This window comes from Somniosus microcephalus, chromosome 6 (genome assembly GCF_052327205.1).
Source record: "Somniosus microcephalus isolate GS21.2 chromosome 6, FLI_Smic_1.0, whole genome shotgun sequence".
Lineage (NCBI taxonomy): Eukaryota > Metazoa > Chordata > Chondrichthyes > Squaliformes > Somniosidae > Somniosus > Somniosus microcephalus.
The window spans coordinates 49,087,158-49,111,750 of NC_140992.1; the positions used below are offsets into that span (position 1 = coordinate 49,087,158).

The 24,593-nt window shown below is 45.1% G+C and overlaps 1 protein-coding gene across 1 annotated transcript in view; it reads left to right on the forward strand.

Moving 5' to 3' along the window:
* Positions 1 to 24,115, forward strand: part of LOC147115694 (alkaline phosphatase-like) — a 39,984-nt gene extending 15,869 nt beyond the window's left edge. The window contains exons 7-11 of the mRNA XM_085990634.1: positions 3,916 to 3,985; positions 6,610 to 6,744; positions 7,971 to 8,162; positions 9,035 to 9,154; positions 23,516 to 24,115. Coding sequence (XP_085846760.1) covers positions 3,916 to 3,985; positions 6,610 to 6,744; positions 7,971 to 8,162; positions 9,035 to 9,154; positions 23,516 to 23,793 — 795 coding nt within the window. The 3' untranslated portion in view covers positions 23,794 to 24,115. The remainder of the gene's footprint in view (positions 1 to 3,915; positions 3,986 to 6,609; positions 6,745 to 7,970; positions 8,163 to 9,034; positions 9,155 to 23,515) is intronic.
* Positions 24,116 to 24,593: the final 478 nt, after the last annotated feature.

Below are 24,593 nucleotides of genomic sequence, written 5' to 3' on the forward strand. Positions count from 1 at the left end.
TTATAGGGTTTAATGTAAGTTTTTTTTAAAAATGGTAATGGAAAAAATAATGGGACTTTTGACAGACAAATTTCAAAAACCTAATGGATTCCACCCGAGGGTGTTAAAAGAAATTGGTGAGGAAATTGCAGATGCCTTGGTAATAATTTTCCAAAGCTTCCTAGGTTCAGGAATTGTGCTTTTGGATAGGAAAATTGCAAATCTCACTCTTATTAAGAAGGGAGAGAGTGAGAAACTAGGGGGGTGATTCTGCCAATGGGGGTGCGTTGGAGGCGGGACTGCTGCTTGCCGGGTTTCAGCCCCGCCTCCATTGACGTCTTGCCAACCCACGCTATTTTCCCTTGATTGACCTTGTTAAGCAGCGGGCTTAAGCAGGCCAATTAAAGGAAAGCCGGTGCCGGAGAACATCAGTGTATGACGTTTCATCTGTGGAGAAGTCGGGAAGCCAATGGGGATAATCCTCTTTACTGCTGTAATTCCCTTCCTGCCTCCAGGAGACTGGAGACGGGACCCGGCGCAGGTCGGGTACCCGCCTCCTGGGAAGATGGCACGGAGGTGGGTTGGGGGTGGGATGGGTACCCGCTCCCAGATTCTGCCATTTTCCTGGCAGACCCGCCTTCCCAGGGCTGGCAAAATCGCCCCCTAGGTAACTACAGACCTGTCAGTTTAACATGAATTGTGGGGAAGTTACTGGAATCTATCGTTTGAGACAGAGTGACTGAACACTTGGATAAGTATGAGCTTATTAAAGAGAGGCAGCATGGATTTATGAAGGATAGGTCTTGTCAGACTAATCTAGTTGAATTTTTTGAGAGGGTCACTAGCATGGTGGATAGGGGAGAATCTATGGATGTTATCTATATGGACTTCCAGAAGGCATTTGACAAGGTTCCACACAAGAAATTATTAGCAAAAACGAGGGCACACGGAATTAGAAGTAATCTTGTGACATGGGTCGGTAATTGGTTGGGAGGTAGCTGACAGAGCAGGGATAAAGGGAATGCTCTCTGATTGGCAGGATGTGACCAGAGATCTATAGTGGGGCCTCAGCTTTTTGCTATATATGTATATTAATGATGACTTGGTTGAAGGATTATTGAGTTGTATATCCAAGTTTGCAGGTGACACTAAGTTAAGAGCCATAGTAAGCTGTGTGGGGATCAGGAAGTCACAAAGATGAAGCGAGCAAAACTATGGCAGATGGAGGTCCATGTGGGGAAGTGTGAGGTCATCCACTTTGAATCTGAGAAAGACGAGTTGGAATTTTTGGTGGAGGAGCAAATGGATTTACACATCACTAAAAGCTAATGCACAGGTACAAAAAGTAATCAAAAAGACTGATGGAATGCTGGTCTTTTATCAACGGATTCAAAAGTGAGTGAGTGCTTCAGTTGTAGAGAGCCTTGATCAGACCCCATCTGGAGAACTGTCTTCAGTTTTGGACATCATATGTCAGGAAATAATGTTGGCCTTGGAAAGGGTACTGTGCAGGTTCACCAGAATGATACCAGGGCTTAAAAGGTTAAATTGTGAGGACAGGTCACATAAACTTGGCTGTATTCCCTTGAGTTCAGAAGGTTGAGGAGTGGTCTAATTGAGATGTTTAAAATGATAAAAGGATTCGATAGGGTAGATACAGAGAATCTATTTCCTCTGGTGGGGGTACCTAGAACAAGAGGGGACAGCATTCGAATTAGAGCTAGGCCATTTCGGAGTGAAATCAGGAGGCACTTTTACACGCTAAGTGTAGTAGAAATATGGAACTCTCTTTCCCTCCCCCCCCCCCCCCCCAAAAAAAAAGGTGGTTGATGCTGGGTCAATTACATTTTTAAGACTCAGATCAATAGATTTTTGTTGGGAGTTTTGAGGGATATTGAACAAATACGGGTAGATGGAGTTGAGATACAGATCAGCCATGATCGAAATGAATGATGGAAATGGCTCGAGGGGCTGAAAGGCCGACCCCTGTTCCTCTGTTCTTAAATGCAGGAGCTAACTTGCAGAAAGCAGATTCCAGAAACAGCAAATGAGGTGAACGTCCAATTAATCCAATTTTGATGGTGTTTCTTGAGGGAAACCAGGAGTCTTCTCCCACCGCCCAATATTGCCACATCCCCCTGACTGCTGCCAGACCATGGGAGCCCCCCACTACTCCCAGATGCCAGGTCCCCTGCCCAGTGTTCTCCGACTCCAGAATTCTTCTTCCAGTGCGCTCAAACCACGAGACTCCCTCCTCCCTCAACATCCTTCCCTCCCTAGTGATCCAAAACTCAGGGATCCCCTTCCATAGAGTTCTCACACCCTAGAAGCATCCCCCAATGCTTCCAGACCCCGGGACATCCCTTCCAGTTCTCCCAGACCTTTTTAGTGCTCACTGATCCCAGGGCCACCCCTAGTATTTCCATGTCCCAGAAATGCACGCTCTCTTGCTGAACTTGGCACACTGCTGCCATTCTCCAGGATCCACCTTGTTACTGCCAGATCCAGGGAGGCACAACCTATTACTCGCAAACCCTCATTCCCCAGTAGTCCTAGGCTCTGGGATTCCCCATCCCTCCACCCTCCTTCGGCTTGCCAGCCCGAGACCTTACTCTTATGCAGCCAGTAACCCCCATAATTGCAGCTAAAAGAAACGGGGAACCAGTCACATCATTCCAAGTGGTTCTTCATTAAACTGAGCACTTACTACAGTAAGGATTGTAACATAATAGATATGAAAAATGATGACATTTATTAAAAAAAAATGATTAAACGTACTTTTACAATAGCACTTTGTGATTAAAATTATTTCAACAATGTTTTCCATAGGAAGTCTGCTCATGAGAAGGCTGAGCCTTGATTTCATGCTGGTTCCCAGAGCTATCACTTAGTTGAACAGACAGCTGTTTGTAGTGTACATTAATGATTTAGATATGAATATAGGAGGTATGGGGAATGCAGATGCAAGGGTGTCCTTGTAAATGAGTCACTGAAAGTGAATGTGCAGGTGCAGCAAGCCATTAGGAAGGCAAATGGTATGCTGGCCTTCATTACAAGAGGATTATATAGGGCCTTGGTGAGACCACACCTGGAGTACTGTGTACAATTTTGATCTTACCTAAGGAAGGATATACTCGCCATAGAGGGAGTGCAACGAAGGTTCATGAGATTGATCCCTGGGATGGCGGGACTGTCGTATGAGAAGAGATTGAGTAAACTAAGCCTGTATATGCTCATGAATTCAGAAGAATGAGAGGGGATTTCATTGAAGCATACAAAATTATTATAGGGCTTGATAGGATGGATGCTGGGAGAATGTTTCCCTTGGCTGGGGAGTCTAGAACCAGGGGCCACAGGGGCAATAACCAGGGGGCATAGTTTCAAGGTAAGGGGCAGGAGGTTTAGAGGGGATTTGAGGAAAAACTTTTTCACCCAGAGGGTGGTTGGAATCTGGAACTCACTGCCTGAAAGGGTGGTAGAGGCAGGAACCCTCAACATTCAAGAAGCATTTAGATGAGCACTTGAAACGCCATAGCATGCAAGGCTATGGACCAAGTGCTGGACAATGGGATTAGAATAGATAGGGCTTGATGGCCGGCACAGACGCGATGGGCCGAAGGGCCTCTTTTTTGTGCTATATAACTCTATGACTCCAGCTAGCGGTTTATTGCGATCCGCATGTATTTCCAAAAAATGCGATCTTTATCGGAATGTATGGGAGTAGAGCTTTGATTATATTCCATCAAATATCTATCTCTAATCTGTAATTCATTGGAACATACAGCAAAATAAAAATATTACAATTAAATATTAATCAAGTCTTGTTAAATAACAACAAAATAATGAAATATCTTAGCAGACAGTGGATTTTGTCATTTTATCCAAGCTCTTTTTTGCTTCTGTACATTGACGCATGGCTTGTGGGTTTTCTCCCAGCGAGCAGTTTATGTGTGGAATAAGGTGGAGTTGGACAAAGTCAACCCGGAGACCACGGATTATTTGCTGGGTGAGTTGCCTGTATATTTGAGCAATTCCTTATTATTTGACAAATAGTATATTCCAAGAGTGAATGCAGTGAAAATAGAACCACCCATTTAGGTTGGGACGGGACAGTTTCTTTCATGTCGTGGAGGGGGGGGGGAGGGGGGCTAATTGAGGAAGTGACCAGGACGGGAGGCGAGGCCTGTGCTGAAGGTTATATAAAGGGCAAAACCCTGTATCTTTGCTGACTTTTATAGTAAGGTGGCGGACAGATAGATGTATGAGAACAGCTTGCTGCAGAGACACCCAGTGCCCAGAGTGTGGAACTGCTGATGGACTCGAACCAATCTTTTTAACAGGGAGTTGCAGAGTTACAGGCTGTCGTGAATGAAAAGCGTGTCTCGGGGCTGAGTGCTCTAAATGGGAAAAGCCTATTAGAGCGCCACTTACAAGCATCACATGCAATTGCAAGTGTAACGGGGGTGTGGACACAATTTACGTTTAAAAGCGCGTAATCAATTCGATGTTGACCTGACATACCTATTTTAATATATATAGATGGTGAGTTTTTAATTGTTATAGTGATGCAATTTGGTGGGCCATTGGGCTTTTCCTTATGCCTGACTGATTTTGTTGTTTTGAAGATGTTGAGTAAATTAAACTCCAGCATTTTGCCAATTACAGATGCTCAGTGCAGACATTATCACATGTGGAGATACCGTAATGCAGTGGTTATGTTACTGGACTAGTAATCCAGAGACCGAGAATGTGAGTTCACAGTGTTGCAGTTTTAGAAATTTAATTTATCTTTTATAAAAAAAAAAAAATTTAAAAAAAAATCTGGAATAAATAAAAAGCTGGAATCAATAAAAGTAATCTGGCTGTTGGATTGTCGACAGGAAAAACCTAACTGCTTCACTCGTCATTTAAGGAAGGAAACCTGCCAGTCCCACACCAACGTGGTTGACTCTTAACTGCCCTCTGAAATGGCCTAGCGAGCCACTCAAGCATTGGGTAACTAGGGATGAGCAATAACTGCCAGCGATGCCCACATCCCAAGAATGAATTAAAAAATCAGTGTCACGGTGCAATATATGATTGTGCCTAACAAGAAACTTAAGTTAACAACAGAAAATGCTGGAAATACTCAGCAGGCCAGGCAGCATTTTCTGTTGTTGTTTCAGATTCCCAGCATCCGCAGTATTTTGCTATTCTAAGAAACTTAAGTTATTTTATTGTTAACTTTTTTATGATGTTTTGCCAATAATGTCGAAGATGGAGTCACAAAACAGTTCCTCAAAATAAAAGATAACTCAAGTCTCTTGTTTGGCACTAACGCAGTGTGACATTAATATTGTCTATACTGAGCATCTGTAATTGCCAAAATGGTACACACACTGAAGCACGTTTAGAGGGTAAGACAGTGATGCAAATCCACAGCAAGGTAATGCCAATCATTTTGGATAGATCCTCAACCTAAAAGGCCATTGGGAAACTGTTGCTGGGAATGGGAAAAATTCATACTGGTTTTGGGGGGGATGGTTGCTCCTTTGAATTTGGGATGAAGCTGCTCTGTTGGGACAGAATAGAGGGAGCTGTATTTGCCTTTATTGCAGATAATCTGGAAGTGCTGACCCTGCATGGCAAAGTGTTCGATTTGCCAGCACTGGTGTCAGCTTGGCTCAGCGGTAGTACTTATCTCTGAGCCAGAAGGTCATGGGTTCAAACCTCACTCCAGCAACTTGAGCAAATAATCTCGGCTGGCACTTTAGTACAGCACTGAGACAGGGATGCACGGTTTGAGGAATCCTCTTTCAGATGAGATGTTAAACTTGAGGCCCCATCTACCCTCTCAGGGTGGACATAAAAATCCCTATGGTGCTTGTGGAAGAGGAGCAGAGGAGTTCTCCTGGTGTCCTCTCCAGCATTTATCCCTCAGTCAGCACCACTAAAACATTATTATTTTTCTCATTGCTGTTTGTGAGAACTTGCTGTGCGCAAATTGGTGTTTCCTCTCCGACAGCAGTGACTACATTTCAAAAGTACTTCAATGGCTGTGAAGCACTTTGTGGTGTCCTGAGGATGCGAAAGGCACTATATAAAGACAAGTTCTTTCTTTCCCTGACGCATCCCACCGTATCAGCACAAAGATTCAGTATAAAATCATATTTGTCGAAAAGCCTCATCAGTGCATCTCAGAACAAAATTAATCAGGATCTACAGAAGTAAATAGAATATAGCCTATGATTGCCACACATATGTTGGTACCCACACATCAGTGCAGGTATATACACATACATCTACTCACACATGGATGTACCCCCACACATCCATTCACCAGTTATGTGTATGCATTCGTACACTTACATACATGCACATGCACACTTATTAACATATGGACACCATATACCTGCACAGGCACACCAATGCATCTATATTTCCATTACTCGCACAGACATATGATCACATTCACCCTGAATGCCCATTCGCACATAAATACACCCACACAACCATAAACCCCAACCTTCAACCCACACACATACCATTTGTTTTTCTGTTTGCACAGAACTATGAACTGTAGGAATCATTATGAAAACTGTAGTGCTAAGAATTGATTTGGAATGAATCTGGTTGTCACCATGTGCACAGGTCTGTTTGAGCCACATGACATGGCATTTGAGTTGGAACGCAACACAACTCTGGACCCATCTCTGGTTGACATGGTGGACAAAGCCGTGAGAATCTTGAGGAAAAATCCGAATGGGTTTTTCCTTTTGGTAGAAGGTAGGAAGAAACTCGTCAAATGTTATTTAAGTTGTGACAAACACTTTAGGCTAACAATTTGTGTTCATCCTCTTTTGCCCAAACATAGATTTATTGATGTTGTAAAAACAGAAAATGTTGGAAACAATCAGCGAGTCATCTGTGGAGAGAATGGAAGCGTAATATTTTGAGTGTGAACCCTTCATCACTACTAAAACATTATTCCTCTGTTCTCTCCACAGATGCTGCCTGACCTGCTGAGTGTTTCCAGCACTTTCAGTTTTTGTTTAAAATTTCCGGAATCTGTAGTTTTTTGCTTTTTTTTGTATTAATGTTAGTCTTTCAATGTAGCCAGTGTAAAGTGGTGCTTGCAAGATAAAGGAATGCACCTGAAGATTTTGTGTTTTGTCTTAACCCATTCTCAGTCTTGGGGCAAGAAGCATTCACTTTGCCAATGGTCCTTTATGTATATACTTTTCGGCTACTGCCATCAACACCAGCAGAAGCTGAAGAAATTAGCAGTTACTGGTACTGATTAATCAGGAGTTTATGTTAGTGACTGAAATAGTTAATCTAAATTATTATTCTAATGTTCATTTTCAATTTAGAATTGCAGTTTACAGCGTGCCAAAGTAAGAAATACCCTTAAGCCATTTACATTTGCTGTATTTAAAAAAAAAAAAAAAAAATGCAGAAATTTAATGGCTTATTTTAGATATTAATACCACTAAGTTTTTTCTTTTCTTTTCCTTACACCATTCTGCTGCCAAGAGAGTAGGCAACCGACCTGCTTCCAAATCTCTGTCAGAACTGCTGTTTAGCCAGCTGCTGGGTGTGCAGCAGATCATTCCAGGGTGAGGCATCCTGTGGTTTTTACCTTTGTCCAGGAACTCACTGAGGGGGGAATTTTGGGCATAAGCCTGTGTTCTACCACTACTGCACTGCATGATGTTCCAGCACACCTTAACATCCTTTTATTACGTCTCGTTTTTTATTTATTTTACTCATCGATTGTTCCTCTGTCTTTCCTTTTGCTTTCAGCCTACATATTTTGTTCTTTGCATTTTTTTCCCCTTTAATTTTAATAAGTTCTTCTCTGTCCTTTTTAATTTCCGGTTCTGTTTCCTTTTCCTTTAAATCTTTAGTAAAGACTTTGAATGAGACACTTTTCCAGAATTACACTAGGATGGTACCATTTCTTTGCTCAAGAATTAAGTGTGTAAATGTATCATTTTTTTAAATTATAGGTGGAAGGATAGATCATGGTCATCATAATGGACAGGCCAAGCATGCTCTGTATGAAACAATTACATTTGACAATTCCATTAAGACAGCTGGTTTTCTGACTGATGAAGGTGACACTCTGACTGTGGTCACAGCAGATCACTCTCATACCCTTTCATTTGGAGGATATAATGATCGTGGCAATCCAATACTTGGTAAAGACAATTTGAATCTCTTCATTCTTGCTCTTAAACAGTGCATTTTAGCCCAATGCCAGTTTAGTCCATGGGCCAAGGATAACAGCAATACATATAAGTAAGAATTTACAACTATATATAGCACCTTTCACCTCTTCAGAACATCTCAAAATGATTGACTTTGAAATTACTGAATTACTTTTTGAAATGTAGTCACTTATTTTGTAGGCAAACACGGCAGCCAAATTGTCCACATCAAGCAAACAGCAAATAATAGAGGACTCATTATTCTGTTTTTGTGGTTTTGGTGATGAATGTTAGCCAGTACACTCCTTGCTCAGACTTCCAAGTTCAACCCTACTAATCCAAGTCATCCAAAACGCCGCCATCTGCATCCTATCCCATACGAAGCCTCACTCCTATCACTATTGTCCTTGCCGATTTCCATTTACTCCCTGTCCGCTAAAGTACTGAATTAAAGATCCTCACCATTCTCATTTTCAAATCCTTCCACACCCTTATCCCACCTTACTTCTGCAATCTCTTCCAGTAACCTTTGCTCCTCGAACTCTGATCTCTTTTGCACCCCCCCCCCCCCCTCCTCTGCTCCAGTGGCAGAGCCTTCAGTCATCTTCGACCCACACTCCGGAGCTCTTTCCCTAAACCCCTCTGCTTTACCACTTCCCTCCCCAAATTCAGAAGCCTTCCCTAATTCTTCTCCCACTACTGCTCAGCATCTGTTTTCTCCTTTGTGAAATTTTGGGACATTTACCTAATTAAAGGTGCTATATGAATGCTAGTTTTGCTGTTATAGATATAAAAACATTTCGTAACGTTTCACCCAAGAAACCTGCAGCTGCTAATCATTTAATGTGCAACTTTCTCCTCAGGTTTTGCGTCTTACCACAGTGACATAGATGGGAAGCCCTTCACCCCCTTAGCATATGGCAACGGACCGGGCTGGACCATAGTAAATGGTAGTAGAGAGAACCTAACCAATACAGATACAAGTGAGTATAACTTGCCAGTTTATCATTAACTAGCTGAAGTGCCCGGCGGTGCCGAGGCTTTTTCGAGGGCATGTTGTTGTTGGAAGAGAGAGAGAGAGCGACTGGGGGGGAAGAGAGAGAGCGACTGGGGGGAAGAGAGAGAGCGACTGGGGGGAAGAGAGAGAGCGACTGGGGGGAAGAGAGAGAGCGACTGGGGGGAAGAGAGAGAGCGACTGGGGGGAAGAGAGAGAGCGACTGGGGGGAAGAGAGAGAGCGACTGGGGGGAAGAGAGAGAGCGACTGGGGGGAAGAGAGAGAGCGACTGGGGGGAAGAGAGAGAGCGACTGGGGGGAAGAGAGGGAGCGACTGGGGGGGAAGAGAGGGAGCGACTGGGGGGAAGAGAGGGAGGGGTGGGGGAAGAGAGGGAGGGGAGGGGTGGGGGAAGAGAGGGAGGGGAGGGGTGGGGGAAGAGGGGGAGGGGAGGGGTGGGGGGGGAGGGGGAGGGGAGGGGGAAGGGCGGGAGGAGGAGGAGGGGGAGGGAGGGAGGGGGGGGAGGAGGAGGGGGAGGGAGGGCGCGGGGGAGGGAGGGCGCGGGGGAGGGAGGAGGGGGAGGGGAGGGGAGGGAGGGGGGGAGGGGGGAAGGGAGGACGGGGGAGGGGAGGAAGGGAGAGGGAGGGCGGGGGAGGGGAGGGGGGAGGATGGAGGGCGGGGGGGGAGGGAGGAGGACGGCGGGCGCCCCCCCGAGGGTCGCGCCCCCCCCCCCCCCCCGGAGGTGAAGACCGCCGATTGCGCGCGCAGCAGGAGCTGAGACGCGGCGTCTCTCTCGGCCGGCGGGCCCGGTTGCCAGGGCAACCGTGACGCTGACCAAGCCAGAGAGAGAGACGCCGCGTCTCAGCTGCTCCTGCTGCGCGCGCGGGCCCCCCCCCCCCCCGAGGGTCGCGGCGGCCCCCCCCCCCCCCCCCGAGGGTCGCGGCCGCCCCCCCCCTCCCCCCGAGGTGAAGACCGCCGATTGCACCCGTTGCCAGGGTAACGCTGGACGCTCAGCAAGCCCCGGCAGAGAGAGACGTCTCAGCTCCTGCTGCGTGCGCACCCTAGCGGCGCTGGGCTGAGGCTCGGCCCTCCAGCCTTCGAGTGGGGCCGGGAGGTGCCTAGCTCGGGCGTGGGTGCGGAGGAGACGCCGAGGCTTCTAGGCCTACCTGGAAAAACGGGGAAAGGTAGGAAAATTAATGAGATTAGATAAGTTAATTACTTTCTAAATCATTTTTTAAAAAAACAATATGTGTTTTAAAAGCAACGTTTTTTTTTAAGACGCAGAAAGCGGGAAAAAGAAAGGAAAAGTTTGGAATCAAGATGGCGGCGATTCACCTCGGTTCAGAACGATAAAGCCCAGCCACACGCGCACCGATTGGCCCGGCGGCACACGCCAGCAACCCGGCGTACGATTGGTCGAGCTCGAGGTCACTCTGTCGCTAATGAGCGGATAATGAGATGCTAATGAGCGGAATGTTGAAGGTTTTTGGGATACCGCGGGCGCAATTTTAGCCCGGCCGAAACGTAAATACGCTTAAAACCGTCTCGGAAGCGTAAGCTTTCTTTGGAGGTAATGCGCGCGTAGGTACGCCCTGTAACTTTCGAGTGCATACCCGCAACGCACACGCGATGACAGACAGACAGATAGACAGATAGACACTGTTCATTAGGTTTGCAACTAAAGTATAATTTCAAATAGGATTAACACGCATATGTGCCAACCTAGAAACTAGCAAAAGCTGACCATTGCCTTCATAAAGGCTCAAAAAGAGTTCTGAATTAAAACCTAAGATTTATGAAAGAAATTAATTACACTGAAAGTGCGGGCAGACATTGGCCTGTAACTGAAGCTGTAGCTATACTCAATACATGAAAGCCTGAAAGGGGATACAAATGTTGTAGGCACAAGATTTCTTTATATGGGGGGCTGCTTCAAAAAATTTAGATCTTTGACATTTTCCAGGATTTTGTCATCTACATGAACTTTGCATTTTATTTTTCATCTAAATCAACAACAACAACTTGTATTTATATAGCACCTTTAACGTAGTAAAATGTCCCAAGGTGTTTCACAGGGGTGTTATAAGACAAAAATTTAACACTGACCCACAAGGAAATTAGGGCAGATGACAAACAGGTAAGTTCTTAGCGTCTTAAAGGAGGAAAGAGAGGTAGAGAGACAGGTGTTTAGGCAGGGAATTCCAGAGCTTAGAACCCAGGCAGCTGAAGGCACGGCCACCAATGGTTGAGCGATTATAATCAGGGATGCTCAAGAGGCCAGAATTAGAGGAGCGCAGATATCTCGGGGTGGGGCTGGGGGAGATTACAGAGATGGGGAGGGACGAGGCCATGGAGGGATTTGAAAAGAAGGATGAGAATTTTAAAAAGGAAGGGACTTTAGCTCAATTTTATTGAAAACTACTCTCATGGCACTTTCATGCTTTGGAATTGATAGATTTTTAATCAAAAATAAAGACATGAGTTTTCAATAGACTGTTTAGATCTAGCTTCCTCAAAACACTGCTCCCAGCTTCCTTTCGCCCTCTAGACTGTTCCCTCTATCCCCCTCAAGTGTTAATCCAGGCTTTTCCTACCCCTCAAAAGGATTCTCTCCTCCAAGAAGCATTGGGCCCAGCATCTTTCCTCTGCACCCCAAGGTGCTGCTCATGGGTGCTCCTCTCTCGTTCTGCCCCTTCCCTCAAGTGCTGCTCTTGGCTTCTTCCCCCTCCCCAAAGCACTGCTCCTGGTTCTCCCCCCTTCCCAACTGTTGCTTCTGGCTTTTTTCTCTATCTGTCTCCCTCCCCCAAGTATTACAGCTGGCCTCTCCCCCAAAAATGCTGCTCCTGTCTCCCCTCCCCCATTGCCAAATGTTGTTCCTGGCTTTGCCGCTCTCTCCCATTCCCAAGTGTTGCTGCAGTGGTTTCTCTCTCCTACAAACTGCTGGTCCTGGATCGCCCCTCTCCACACCTTCCAGATAATTGCTGACCCCCTCCCTCCCCCTAAGTACCACTCCCAAGCTCCCACCTGCTGGTTCTCCTCCTGTGATTGATGACACTGTACACTTTGGGTAGGAATTCACAATCTCACAAGAATCCACCCACAGCGCGCTGTATCATGGCAATAGTGCCAGCAAGCTTGGGAGCCCCGCTTGATGGAAGAAGTCTGGTCCGCACGGTGCTTGATGCATGAATGTAGACAAGTCTCCTCCAGAATGAGCCGGTCCATGTCAAGCATGGCTGGTTGGCATGTATGAATGTTTATGGCTCTTAGTGGGGAAAACAATTTTTATGCCATCACAGAAGCACAGGCCAGGTGTTGGCATCTGTAACATACCTGCTAAATATTCTTCTGCTGACTGATATTTTTCACAGTACAGGAAACTTTGTGTTATCTGGAGGCTAAATGTCCGGCAAGCTCGAGCCACCGGCAAAAATCAGGAGCCGTTTTGTTAGGTTTTTTTTTCTTCTCGTGGCTTTTTTTTTTTCAACAGTCAGGCTCTGCAAAGTCTCTGTAGCTTAGCAACAGCTTCAGAGAGAAGCTTCCAAGGTACGGGCTGACTGTTTAGAAGCTGTTGCTAAGCAACAGTGTTTGTTGTCAGATACGGAGATGAAAAGCTCCGTATGCTTCAACATTAACGCTGGTGTGTCCGGCAGTTTTGAGGGAACGGCAACAGCTCGGTCCCGTCGGTGCCGGATAGCACAAAGTTTCCTGTACAAGTAAACTGCTACTTTAGAGCTCTACATTTATGATTATAACTTTTGTGAGATTTGTGTAGGTTTTCATAAAATCAATCAGGTTTGTGAAGACAGTGTAGTAAAATTATGCATTCTCATAAAATTAACTTATCTGAGGTTACAAAAAGGTCCTGACTCTGCTGACTGATCCATGTATGTAACAGTGATCAGCAACTGGTACAGAATTAAAGCGATATCCATGATGATCACCAAATGTTATGTATGTTCTATTGGGTACATGTGTACAATGCTGCAGAAATAGAACTAGCAGCCATTAGCTCAAAACTGGGCATCCATGATGCACTGTGGGCCATCAGCAGCAGCAGAATTGTATTCCACCACAATCTGTAACCTCATGGCCCGGCATATCCCTCACTCTACCATTACTATCAAGCCAAGGGACCAATCCTGGTTCAACAAGGAGTGTAGAAGAGCATGCCAGGAGCAGCACCAGGCGTATCTAAAAATGAGGTGCCAATCTGGGGGAAGCTGCAACACAGGACTACTTGCATGCTAAAAAACGGAAGCAGCATGCTATAGTCAGGGCTAAGCGATCCCACAATCAACGGATCAGATCAAAGCTCTGCAGTCCTGCCACATCCAGTCGTGAATGGTGGTGGACCATTAAACAACTAACGGGAGGAGGAGGCTCCATGAATATCCCCATCTTCAATGATGGTGGAGCCCAGCACGTGAGTGCAAAAGACAAGGCTGAAGCGTTTGTGTAAGCGAGGAAAATCTGGATGGTAAAACAGAACTAACAGACTCGGGTGTTACCCAGATCAATAGTTTATTACGCGTGCACACAGGAGAACCACCTCAGCCAACCCCAGCTGGAGGCACCGTTCTCAGAGGAAAAGTGACAATACAGCTTAGTTTATACAGTTTATTAGACAACACCCACTTATTACTAATGGGGTGTATACATGGGAATATTGATACTTCATTGGTTTACATGGTTAATCAATCAACTACTAAGCCTGTCCTTCGAACTCGAGTACCCCCTGAATACGTCAGTAAGAAGCTTGTCGACTGTAGGAGGCTTCATATTCATGAGCTATCTCTTACTCTTGTTATCGGTATGGGAAAGTATTTTCCAGCAGAGACATGGCTAGCTGGATACAAAGCCACATTGAATTATGCAGCTGGCTGACTACTTCTTCAAGGCCTTATTTGCTGCTGCTTCTTAATCGTGCCTTTGTACTCTTATCTCTTCCAAGAACAGGCTCTTTCTAAACAGTTACCAGGTTGTAATTACAAGCAACATTTCAGAATGCCTTTGGTCAGCTAATTTCTATTTATGTTAGTCTAAAAGGGTTAATATAGCCAAGTATCCCATGGTGCTTTGCGTTTGTTTTCCAGCTAACAAGACTAAATGGTACCTTTCAGACTGTTTTTAAACCGGTCGAATATTGAGGACCCCTTTATATCCCTTAAACGAAATTTTATCCTAACAATCCCCCCTTTTGGCCCTTGGCTAAGCCCAAGGTAGCCAACCCTTATCCGTCACCTATATGCAGGATGCTGTACCTCATCTTAACCAGGTTCCCTTCGTGGTGGCCACCAGTCTGGGTGGAAGAGAGGCAGAACATCTGATAGTCCTATTAAACTATGATTGTCTCCCCTTTTATATGCCCCTTACCCTGGTATATACTACTCCCAGTACCACTCGGACGTGTCCTTTGTTGAGATCAAAGAGGCACTGGGGACATTCTCACCCAGTCGCTGCTTTACTGCCTTGTCCAACCTTTTCATCCTCTGCCTACGACATTTATTACAGGCCATGAAAATCAAGAAGCACATTACAACAAACTGCACTACTACTAATACATGTGAAATTAATCTAATCCAAGGATGGATCTGTATATTCAGTCCCCAACTCCAAAGGTCATCCTACCAAGTGGTGACTTTAATTTGGTCAATGTCAAGCTTAATGTTTTTATTGTTCTGTTGTAGGTTATAATAAACCTTCTGGGAGAGGCGTATCTCCATTCGCAATACTTTCAAGTGTTCAGGCAACAGGGGTATCAGATACCCAAATGTGTTCTGATAGTCTTTTAAGTCTTTCTTGATATCTTCAGAAACTTGTAAGGTGGTGAGGTTATACTGGTGTATCTCCACCAATTCCTCGTGTCCAATCCGTACCGGGATTTCAGGAGTGAAGCAGAACTCTGAACTTGGAATATCACAAGTTAGATTGGCATATTTAAACATTTTCAAATTAGCTGTAACACAATATTCACCCTTTCCGGCGTATGCCACTTGAGTGGGTTTTAAATCCGCCTCTAGGGCCTCCATGGTACAATTAATATCCTGATTGGTACCAGTATTGTTAAACCCACACTGTGCCTCTGGGCTGTGTCCAATACTATGTGGACATACAGTGATAACGTGCCTAATAACACATCCCTCCAATTTTGTTCCAGCCAAATTCCCTTTAATCTTTACAGCATATGGTAACATATTGTGATGGGATATGTGCATTCCGTCCTTCACTACCCCAATATTCAGTGTTCGGTACACCTCTCGTCCTTGGGTCTCTGGTGCCGTCACCGGTACCAACCCTAGGAGCCCTCCCCCGTCAGGTTTACATTCGACTCGTGTGGGGTACACCCGAACCATTGCTCTCAACTGGCAAGCCGTCAAGCTCCTGCCCGTTTAGAGGTACCGTCCCCCTTGTGCCCACCGGTCAGGTTCACCCTTAATTGTTGATTCGTTATCCATAAGGGTACTTCCCCTGCCTGTATCTGGGCCAGGTTTTCTCGGGTTTGTTCCACAATCCAGTTACCATATGTGCTACATATGTCATTAGCAGCTGCCTGCTGAGATGCATTGTCCTCTTCTTTTATTAATGTATTAATGGTTTGGGCGTGTGTTTCTAGCACTGTAGCTATCTTTTGCAGATGTATGGTCAGCGTTTGATCCTCAGATAATTCTTTATTTGTATTTTCATTTGTCTTTTGTAATACATCTTTAATGCGAGACCCTAGGTCTCTAACCTTTTGATCCAGTGTCGCCAAATCAATAGTATTAACAACTGAGGTACCCACATTAAAGGCAGTTGCTGCGTCATTTATCACAGACCTTTTACATCTCCATATTTGTTTATCTCTTTTACTGTGCCCTCCACCATTCCATGTCGTGCCTTGTTTTAACACTTGAGTTAGAAGGTGTTAATATAATTGTTGAGTTTTCTTAGAACACCACGTAGGTAAGGCCGTATCGGTTAAATCTAGCACTACCAGTACAAGCTCATGTTGCACATTATCATACAATTAGTTTATAAGATAACTTCCATTTATCAAATCATAATTTTCCTTCTATCACTGTGGGGAAATATTAACTTAACATTAAGAAACTTAAATTTAATAATGTCCACTATCTTTAAATTTCATACTAAAGTTGTTGCTTGGTGAACTTAAATAGCTGTCAGTGGAAAGGGTTAACTCCTCTGCAGGCTTTAAGAAGGTGGAGCAAAACATTATCAGCCTTACGCAATTGCGTCACTTCACGTAAATAAAATAAAAAATTCCCGATCGAAAAAGACAGTTGTGTTTTCACACTTTAACTAAACACGAACACTTGGGCTTCATTGGTCAGATTCCCTTTCTCAGCTGCCCGCTTGGCTGCCTCGTCTGCCCATGCATTGCCCTGTTTCTTGGATTGCTTTAATTCATGGTCGGGGCCCCAGTCCACCAGCTCCTGAGATGGTTTCCCCACTTTGATCAGCTAGCTTTCCCCTTGGTCCTAGTGCCCCTCCCATCTGTCTTCAGGCATTTGTCTCTTCCCATGTGTTATTATGTATCCTAGGTAGATTTCTTCGCCCTTCCCTACCTGTACCTTTCTAGGGTTTAACTTTAGTCCCGCGTTCTGTAGGGTTCCCAGTACCGTAGTCAATCAAATATTGTAGAGGGACCTGTCACTATCAGATGTTCTTGTGAAGCGGAGCTATCTTATTCAATTCGGACTACACCAATCCACACTCCGTGGCCACAATGAAAGTCCGGCTTCAATAGGTTAACCCACCTCACAACTCCAATTCAATCCAAATCAATCCCCCTTTCAACCAACCAGTATCACTTGGAAAAGAAAGAAGGAAGCCATTTCAACAAAGAAACAATCACTCATGCCCTGCAAACATTCACATTCAAATTCATTTTCTTCCAGGCACACCGGCAACTGTAACGTCAAGGTCGAAGCCCATCCTCTGCATCAACAATGAACAGACAAAACAAAACAAAATGGCACATTCTTGCAGAAAACAGTAAATTATGTCATATTTCTTATTGTCCTTTCTTCAGATGACTTTCCAAAATACTATAAAAACATTGAATATAACTGGAGAAAAATTAGTTTTTCACATTTAAACAAATCAAATCAAACTGCTTTGGAAGATTTCACCATAGCAACTGCAACTCCAAGGTTAAATCTTAGACTGAAACTTAATCTTTTGTTAAACAAATTGTTTTTTTTTTTTTTTTTATACACCAGCTTAACTTAAATTAGTTCAAAGTTTTTTCCAATTCTGGGGGCACAATCTTATTCGCACATTCTTAAAACTTCCAAAATCCAAGACAAGACGAAAGGGTTAAATGCTTTTTTTAAACAGAGAAGTGGGTGGAGCTAAAACACACAACAGACATTTTTTTTTTAAGGACAGACTTTCAGACAAAGGAATATTGTAACTTCTTAAACATTCATAGTCAGGAAAATATTCACACTTTAACACACTTTCTCACAAACTAAAATTCCAGCATTTTATAAGGTTCCTTTCACTCAGCAAATCTTGTATTTTATTTGCCTCAGCACAGATGTTAATAACTTCCATGTTAGTAAAGCTTTGTTTATTTTTTTTCCCCTTTTTTTTTTAAATCGGTGACTCAGCAGCTTTTCCTGGCTTTCCAAATCCCTGTTTTTTTTTTTCCTTCCTTTGCTGAGTTTTCAAATTGGTTAGCCTGCAAATTAGATCTTTTTCCTTCTTTATCTCTGCATCCTTTTTAGGCATTCTATATAACTTCTGACTTCTCAATAGTTCTTATGTTACCCTATCATTCACCCACACACACTTATTTTGCGCACACTCACTCGTCACAGGATCACGATCCTGTGGTGTTTATAGTTCCCTACACCTACTTGATCCTGGCTGTCACGTGGGACTATGTCCTCTTAATTCAGACTCAGGCAAGGTTTTTGAGATAATACACCACCCTTGTCCGTGTCGATCACCCCGTGACACTCAAGGATCCAATCTTATGCTTTATCGGAACGACGACACAAAACTTACACTCTGGACAGACGAACACTTATGCTCTAAGCAGACAAACACTGATGCTCTAACTACCCTTTAATCCCTCCGGATTGTCACCCGGTATTTTGTATTGCGGGAATCCCCTATCCCCAGAGAGACACCCTTTAAGCTCTCTTCCCCCGGCCCCTCCTGACCGTCGGCGATTTTTACCTAGCGCTCCCCCCCCCCCCCCCCCCCCCCCCGAGTGCTTTCCACGGCGCTTTCCCAACTAGCACTTTTCCCCTTGGCGCTCTTCCCGGCGCTTTCCAACCCTAGAGTTTCTAAACTCCTCGGGTCTGTTTGTACCCTAAAATGCGTCCTATTGATCCACACCTTCACTCGCTGTTCTTTATACCACTGCTACCCCGATCCGCCGTGCAGACTTCCACGTTAAGGGTGAATATTGCTACTCACCCCCTCTGTGTATGTCGTTGTGGAAGATCGATCAGCAGTCCGGTGGTATCCCACTTCTGACACCAAGCTGTAAGCGAGGAAAATCTGGATGGTAAAACAAAACTAACAGACTCGGGTGTTACCCAGAGCAATAGTTTATTACGAGTGCACATGGGAGAACCACCTCAGCCAACCCCAGCTGGAGGCGCCGTTCTCAGAGGAAAAGTGACAATACAACTTAGTTTATACAGTTTATTAGACAACACCCACTTATTACTAATGGGGTGTATACATGGGAATATTGATACTTCATTGGTTTACATGGTTAATCAATCAACTACTAAGCCTGTCCTTCGAACTTGAGTACCCCCTGAATACGTCAGTAAGAAGCTTGTCGACTGTAGGAGGCTTCATATTCATGAGCTATCTCTTACTCTTGTTATCGGTATGGGAAAGTATTTTCCAGCAGAGACATGGCTAGCTGGATACAAAGCCACATTGAATTATGCAGCTGGCTGACTACTTCTTCAAGGCCTTATTTGCTGCTGCTTCTTAATCGTGCCTTTGTACTCTTACTTCTTCCAAGAACAGGCTCTTTCTAAACGGTTACCAGGTTGTAATTACAAGCAACATTTCAGAATGCCTTTGGTCAGCTAATTTCTATTTGTTAGTCTGAAAGGGTTAATATAGTCAAGTATCCCATGGTGCTTTGCGTTTGTTTTCCAGCTAACAAGACTAAATGGTACCTTTCAAACAGTTTTATACCGGTCGAATATTGAGGACTCCTTTATATCCCTTAAACCAAATTTTATCCTAACAGTTTGCAACTATCTTCAGCCAGAAGTGCCGAGTGGATGATCCATATCGGCCTACTCCTGAGGTCCCCATCATCACAGAAACCAATTTTCAGCCAATTCTATTCACTCCATGTGATATCAAGAAACGGCTGAGCGCACTGGATACAGCAAAGGCTATGGGCCCCAACAACATCCCGGCTATTGTGCTGAAGACTTGTGCTCCAGAACTAGCTGCGCCTCTAGCCAAGCTGTTCCAGTACAGCTACAACACTGGCATCTATCCGACAATGTGGAAAACTGTCCAGGTATGTCCTATCTACAAAAAGCAGGGCAAATATAATCTGGCCAATTACCGCCCCATCAGTCTATTCTCAATCATCAGCAAAGTGATGGCAGGTGTCATCAACACTGCTATCAAGTGGCACTTACTCACCAATAACCTGCTCACTGATGCCTAATTTGGGTTCCGCCAACAGCACTCGGCTCCCGACCTCATTACAGCCTTGGTCCAAACATGGACAAAGGAGCTGAATTGCAGAAGTGACAGTGACTGCCCTTGACATCAAGGCAGCATTTGACCAAGTGTGGCATCAAGGAGCCCTAGTAAAACTGAAGTCAATGGGAATCGGGGGGGAAAACTCTCCACTGGCTGGAGTCATACCTAGCACAAAGGAAGATGGTTGAAGGTCAATCATCACAGCCCCAGGATATCGCTGCAGGAGTTCCTCAGGGCAGTGTCCTAGGTCGAACTATCTTCAGCTACTTCATCAATGACTTTCCCTCCAATATAAGGTCAGAAATGGGGAAGTTCGCTGATGACTGCAGTGTTCAGTGCCATTCACAACTCCTCAGATAATGAAGCAGTCCATACCCACATGCAGCAAGACCTGGATGACATTCAGGCTTGGGCTGAAAAGTGGCAGGTAACATTCACGCCACAGAAGTGCCAGGCAATGACTATCTCCAACAAGTGAGATTCTAACCTCCGCCCCTTGACATTCAACGGCATTACCATCGCCGAATCCCCCACCATCAACATCCTGGGGGTCACCATTGACCAGAAACGTAACTGGACCAGCCACATAAATACTGTGGCAACAAGAGCAGGTCAGAGGCTAGGTTTTCTGCGGCGAGTGTCCCACCTCCTGACTCCCCAAAGCCGTTTCACCATCTACAAGGTACAAGTAAGGAGTGTGATGTAATACTGTCCACTTGCCTGGATGAGTGCAGCTCCAACAACACTCGAAGCGCGACACCATCCAGGACAAAGCCCGCTTGATTGGCACCCCATCCAGCGTACCATGGCTGCAGTGTGTACCATCTACAAGGTGCACTGCAGCAACTTGCCAAGGCTTCTTCGGCAGCACCTCCCAAACCTGCGACCTCTTCCGCCTAGAAGGACAAGAGCAGCAGATGCATGGGAACACCACCACCTCCAAGTCACACACCATCCTGATTTAGAAGTTTATCGCCGATCCTTCATTGTCGCTGGGTCAAAATCCTGGAACTCCCTACCTAATAGCACTGTGGGAGTACCTTCACCACATGGACTGCAGTGGTTCAAGAAGGCAGCTCACCACCACCTTCTCGAGGGCAATTAGGAATGGGCAATAAATGTTGGCCAGTGACGCCCACATCCCATAAACAAATTATAAAAAAAAAGCCAACAATCTCTACTTCAATGGCTGTGATCACATTCCTTTGCCTGATATTAGCTTCCAGCTAAAGCCCGGCCCAGTCCAGTGCGGTGCGATGGTCAGCGGTGTGAGCAGCGGGAACTGAGAACAGGGCCGGAGGGTGTTTTGTTTTTTGGTGGCGGCCGTTTACTGCTGGTGAAAGTCGGCGGTCGATCTGCTGGGCCGGCGGCCATGTTTGTGCAGGAGGAGAGGATGTTCGCCGGGAAGGTGGTGCGGCTCCACATCTGCACCGTGGAGGGCGGCGAGTGGCTGGAGGAGGTGACCGAGGACACCAGCATTGAGAAACTCAAGGAGCGCTGCTTGAAGCACTGTTTTTCAGGTGCTCGGCGAGTCGGGCAGAGGCAGCGCAGCGCGGTGAGCAGCAGCAGCAGCCAAGCCGACCCGCTGGAGCACATCGGCCGGCAGCTTCTCGGCAGGAAGGAATTCCAACTGGGAAGAGGGGAGCCGAGCATAGCGGCCAGAGGCCGACCTGTGAAGAGAGAGAAGTAGGCCCCGGGCCGTGGAGCGTGGAGCCGGCGATGGTGAAGAGGCCGCATTGGAGCATTCACATCCCGACGATGTGTTCGGCGAGTCGGGCAGAGGAGCGCAGCGCAACGAGCAGCAGCAGCAGACTCACAACACGCTGCAGCACGTCGGCCAGCAGCTCCATTTCGGGTAACACTCAGTCCGGATGGGAGGAGGGGAGCCGGGCATGGTGGCCAGAGCGGGAGAAGCAGGCCACCACACGTGGAACCGGCAACAGCGAGGAGGAGGCCGCGGTGAAGAGGAGGACAGAGTGGCTGAGGGACATCGTGCTCCCACTGCCACGGGAAGCCATTGTATTGACTCTGAATGCGGCGCTGTATGTATAGCTGACGCGTCCCTACGGGGAACAAGCATTCCATTGTACTTGTTACATATAGCAAATAAATCTAATCTGATCTGAATCTGAAAACAGCTCCTTTTCTTAATACCCCATCTTTGCAAAGCAAACAGGGATCAGAAATATAATTTAAAGATGAAGATAAGTGTTGGGTCAACGTAGTGCTGAGTCAGCTTTTGAGAGTCTGTTTATCTATACAGTACATGACACTAATAAAACTTCCATTCATTGAGGTCATAATCAGTTAAAGGTTTAACGTCATTTGATACAAGTGTTGCTTAATGCCTGTGTTCAGACTCGTGTGCTTGAAGATACTTTTAACTGTAACAGCATTGGTACACTAACATGTAATACTAAGATCCACTGCTGCTTCACGTACTGCTGGTGGGAAGTGAGGCCTTCCAAAAAGGTTAAGTTTAAGTTATTTGAATTTACTACTTTAGTAATTGAAAATAAAACATTTTGGCCTCAAACTTCTGTGGACCTTCCGTTGCGCTCTCTAAGTTAGGTGGGAGTGCAACAATAGGCCTGGGAAATAGCCAAGGCCTGGGCTTCACTGCTGGTTTCTGTGGGCTCTTGTGGAACCTTTGTCCAGCCCTAACAAGGTTATTCACAGCAGATGGGGCTTTGGGTGGGGGGAGGGTCTCCCAGGCTGGGAGTTTCCTCAATGTGGACTCAGATTCGCTGGCTGGCTGGTGTGCCTTGCCTGTGGTGGGAGACTCAGGCTGCCAGACTTCACAAATTGACCCCTGACCATAGGCTGCTGGGATCCTTTGGAGCAGTGGGTTTTTCCTGCTTCCCCCCCCGCCCCCGGCCACTATTGCAGGCTCCCGAGATTGGTCCTCAAGTGACTCGACTCCTGGGAACCTCCCCCTGACTCAGCGTACTCTGATAGGGTCAGCGCCAGGGGTTGCCAGTGGGTCTATCATGTAATTTGCCTGGGATTAGGGGCCCTTGCCTTTAGAAATGTGCCTGCCTTGTGGTGCTGTGACAGGAAAGTGTCATCTGGTCTCATCCAGAAGTACAAAATAGCCACTCAATTTACATAGCTAAGTTGCTGCTTCTGTCCTTGCACTGGAAAAACTTGAAGGCGGCTGTCTTTTTATTAAACATTAACTTGTTCTTTAGGGAACATTCCTTTTATTTTGCATAACAGTTTGATCCAGATCTTTCAACAGAATTCTTTGATTAATACCAACAGAATGTTGTCCTGTAAATAGCAATAATTCTTCAACCCCTGTAAAATTAGAGATAATTGGTAAGTTGTGACAAATATTAACCATCGAGAAAATGACTATTTTCAGAATATGCCAGAAAACCACTCAATATCCAAGCATAAGTCAAGAATTGGACGGTGCAGAAGGTTCCGATAAGAACTTCAACAGTCAGTGGATAGAAATGGTAACAGTAACAATGCCATGGTAATAGCCAGACTGTTAACAGAACATTTATGAGTTGAGAGTTATTCTTTGTTATGAAAAGATCGCCATTAAAATGTTGAGAGCATCATTGCAGTTTGAACCTCTGCATGTTATCAATGTCTGCTGTTTCATTAGTGCAGGAATACTGTGTTTTTCTTTCAGGTTATGCAAATTACAAGCAGCAAGCAGCTGTTCCACTCAAAGAAGAAACACACAGTGGGGAAGATGTTGTCGTCTACGCGAAGGGTCCTTGGTCTCATCTCTTTCAAGGAACAAATGATCAGACGTTCATCTGTCATGTATTGGCTTATGCTGCATGCATTGGTCCCCATGCCACTAACTGCAGTGAACCACAAGGATCAGGAGCGCCAGCAATGAATTCCCACAATCATATGGCTATTTTGATCTATTGCCTTTTATTGGCTTTAGCTATGTATTAGTATGCATAATACAATTTTAAAAAAATAGGAGTTAAGACACTCATGTGCAAAACAACACCTAGTAGTAGAATTATAGAATTGTTAGAATGTTACAACCCATGTGGTCCATCCCCTTTTTGTAGTTTTCCTGTATTCTTTATATTTGTCCTGGCTTTCATTTGTATAATCTGCCCTATATACTTTTTTTAAGATTTAAATTTAATTTAATCTCCCCTTTCATTCATGGAGCCCCAGCTTTTGATGCACTGACTTTGTTCCGTACTGGAATGTCCAGAATTTGCACCGTTTCCATCTCCTGATTAAATATTTTGCATTACTGGTCTATGTTTCTATTTGCCAATTTCCCCTTCTGTTTAATTGGGACACGTTATTAATGTAATTGTAAAGTGGAGACAATTTAAAAGTCAGTTACAAAGAACTAAGGTTTAATTTTAGCATTCTATTATTTCTTTTGTCCATTTCTGTAGACTTTTTGAATATGAAACAGTGAGTGCTGATGACATAACCAGGTGACTCAACCGTGGATAACGAGGGAAATTAGGGACAGCATAAAATCAAAAAAAAGGGCATATCAACTGGCAAAAAAAAGCACCAGACCGGAAGATTGGGGGCAGTACAGGATACAGCAAAAGAGGACAAAGGGATTAATCAGGAAGGGGAAAATAGAATACGAAAGTAAACTTGCAGCAAACATAAAGACAGACTGCAAAAGCTTTTATCGGTATATCAGGAGGAAAAGACCGATTCGGGAGAATATATAATGGAGAATAAGGAAATGGCAGACCAATTAAACTCATACT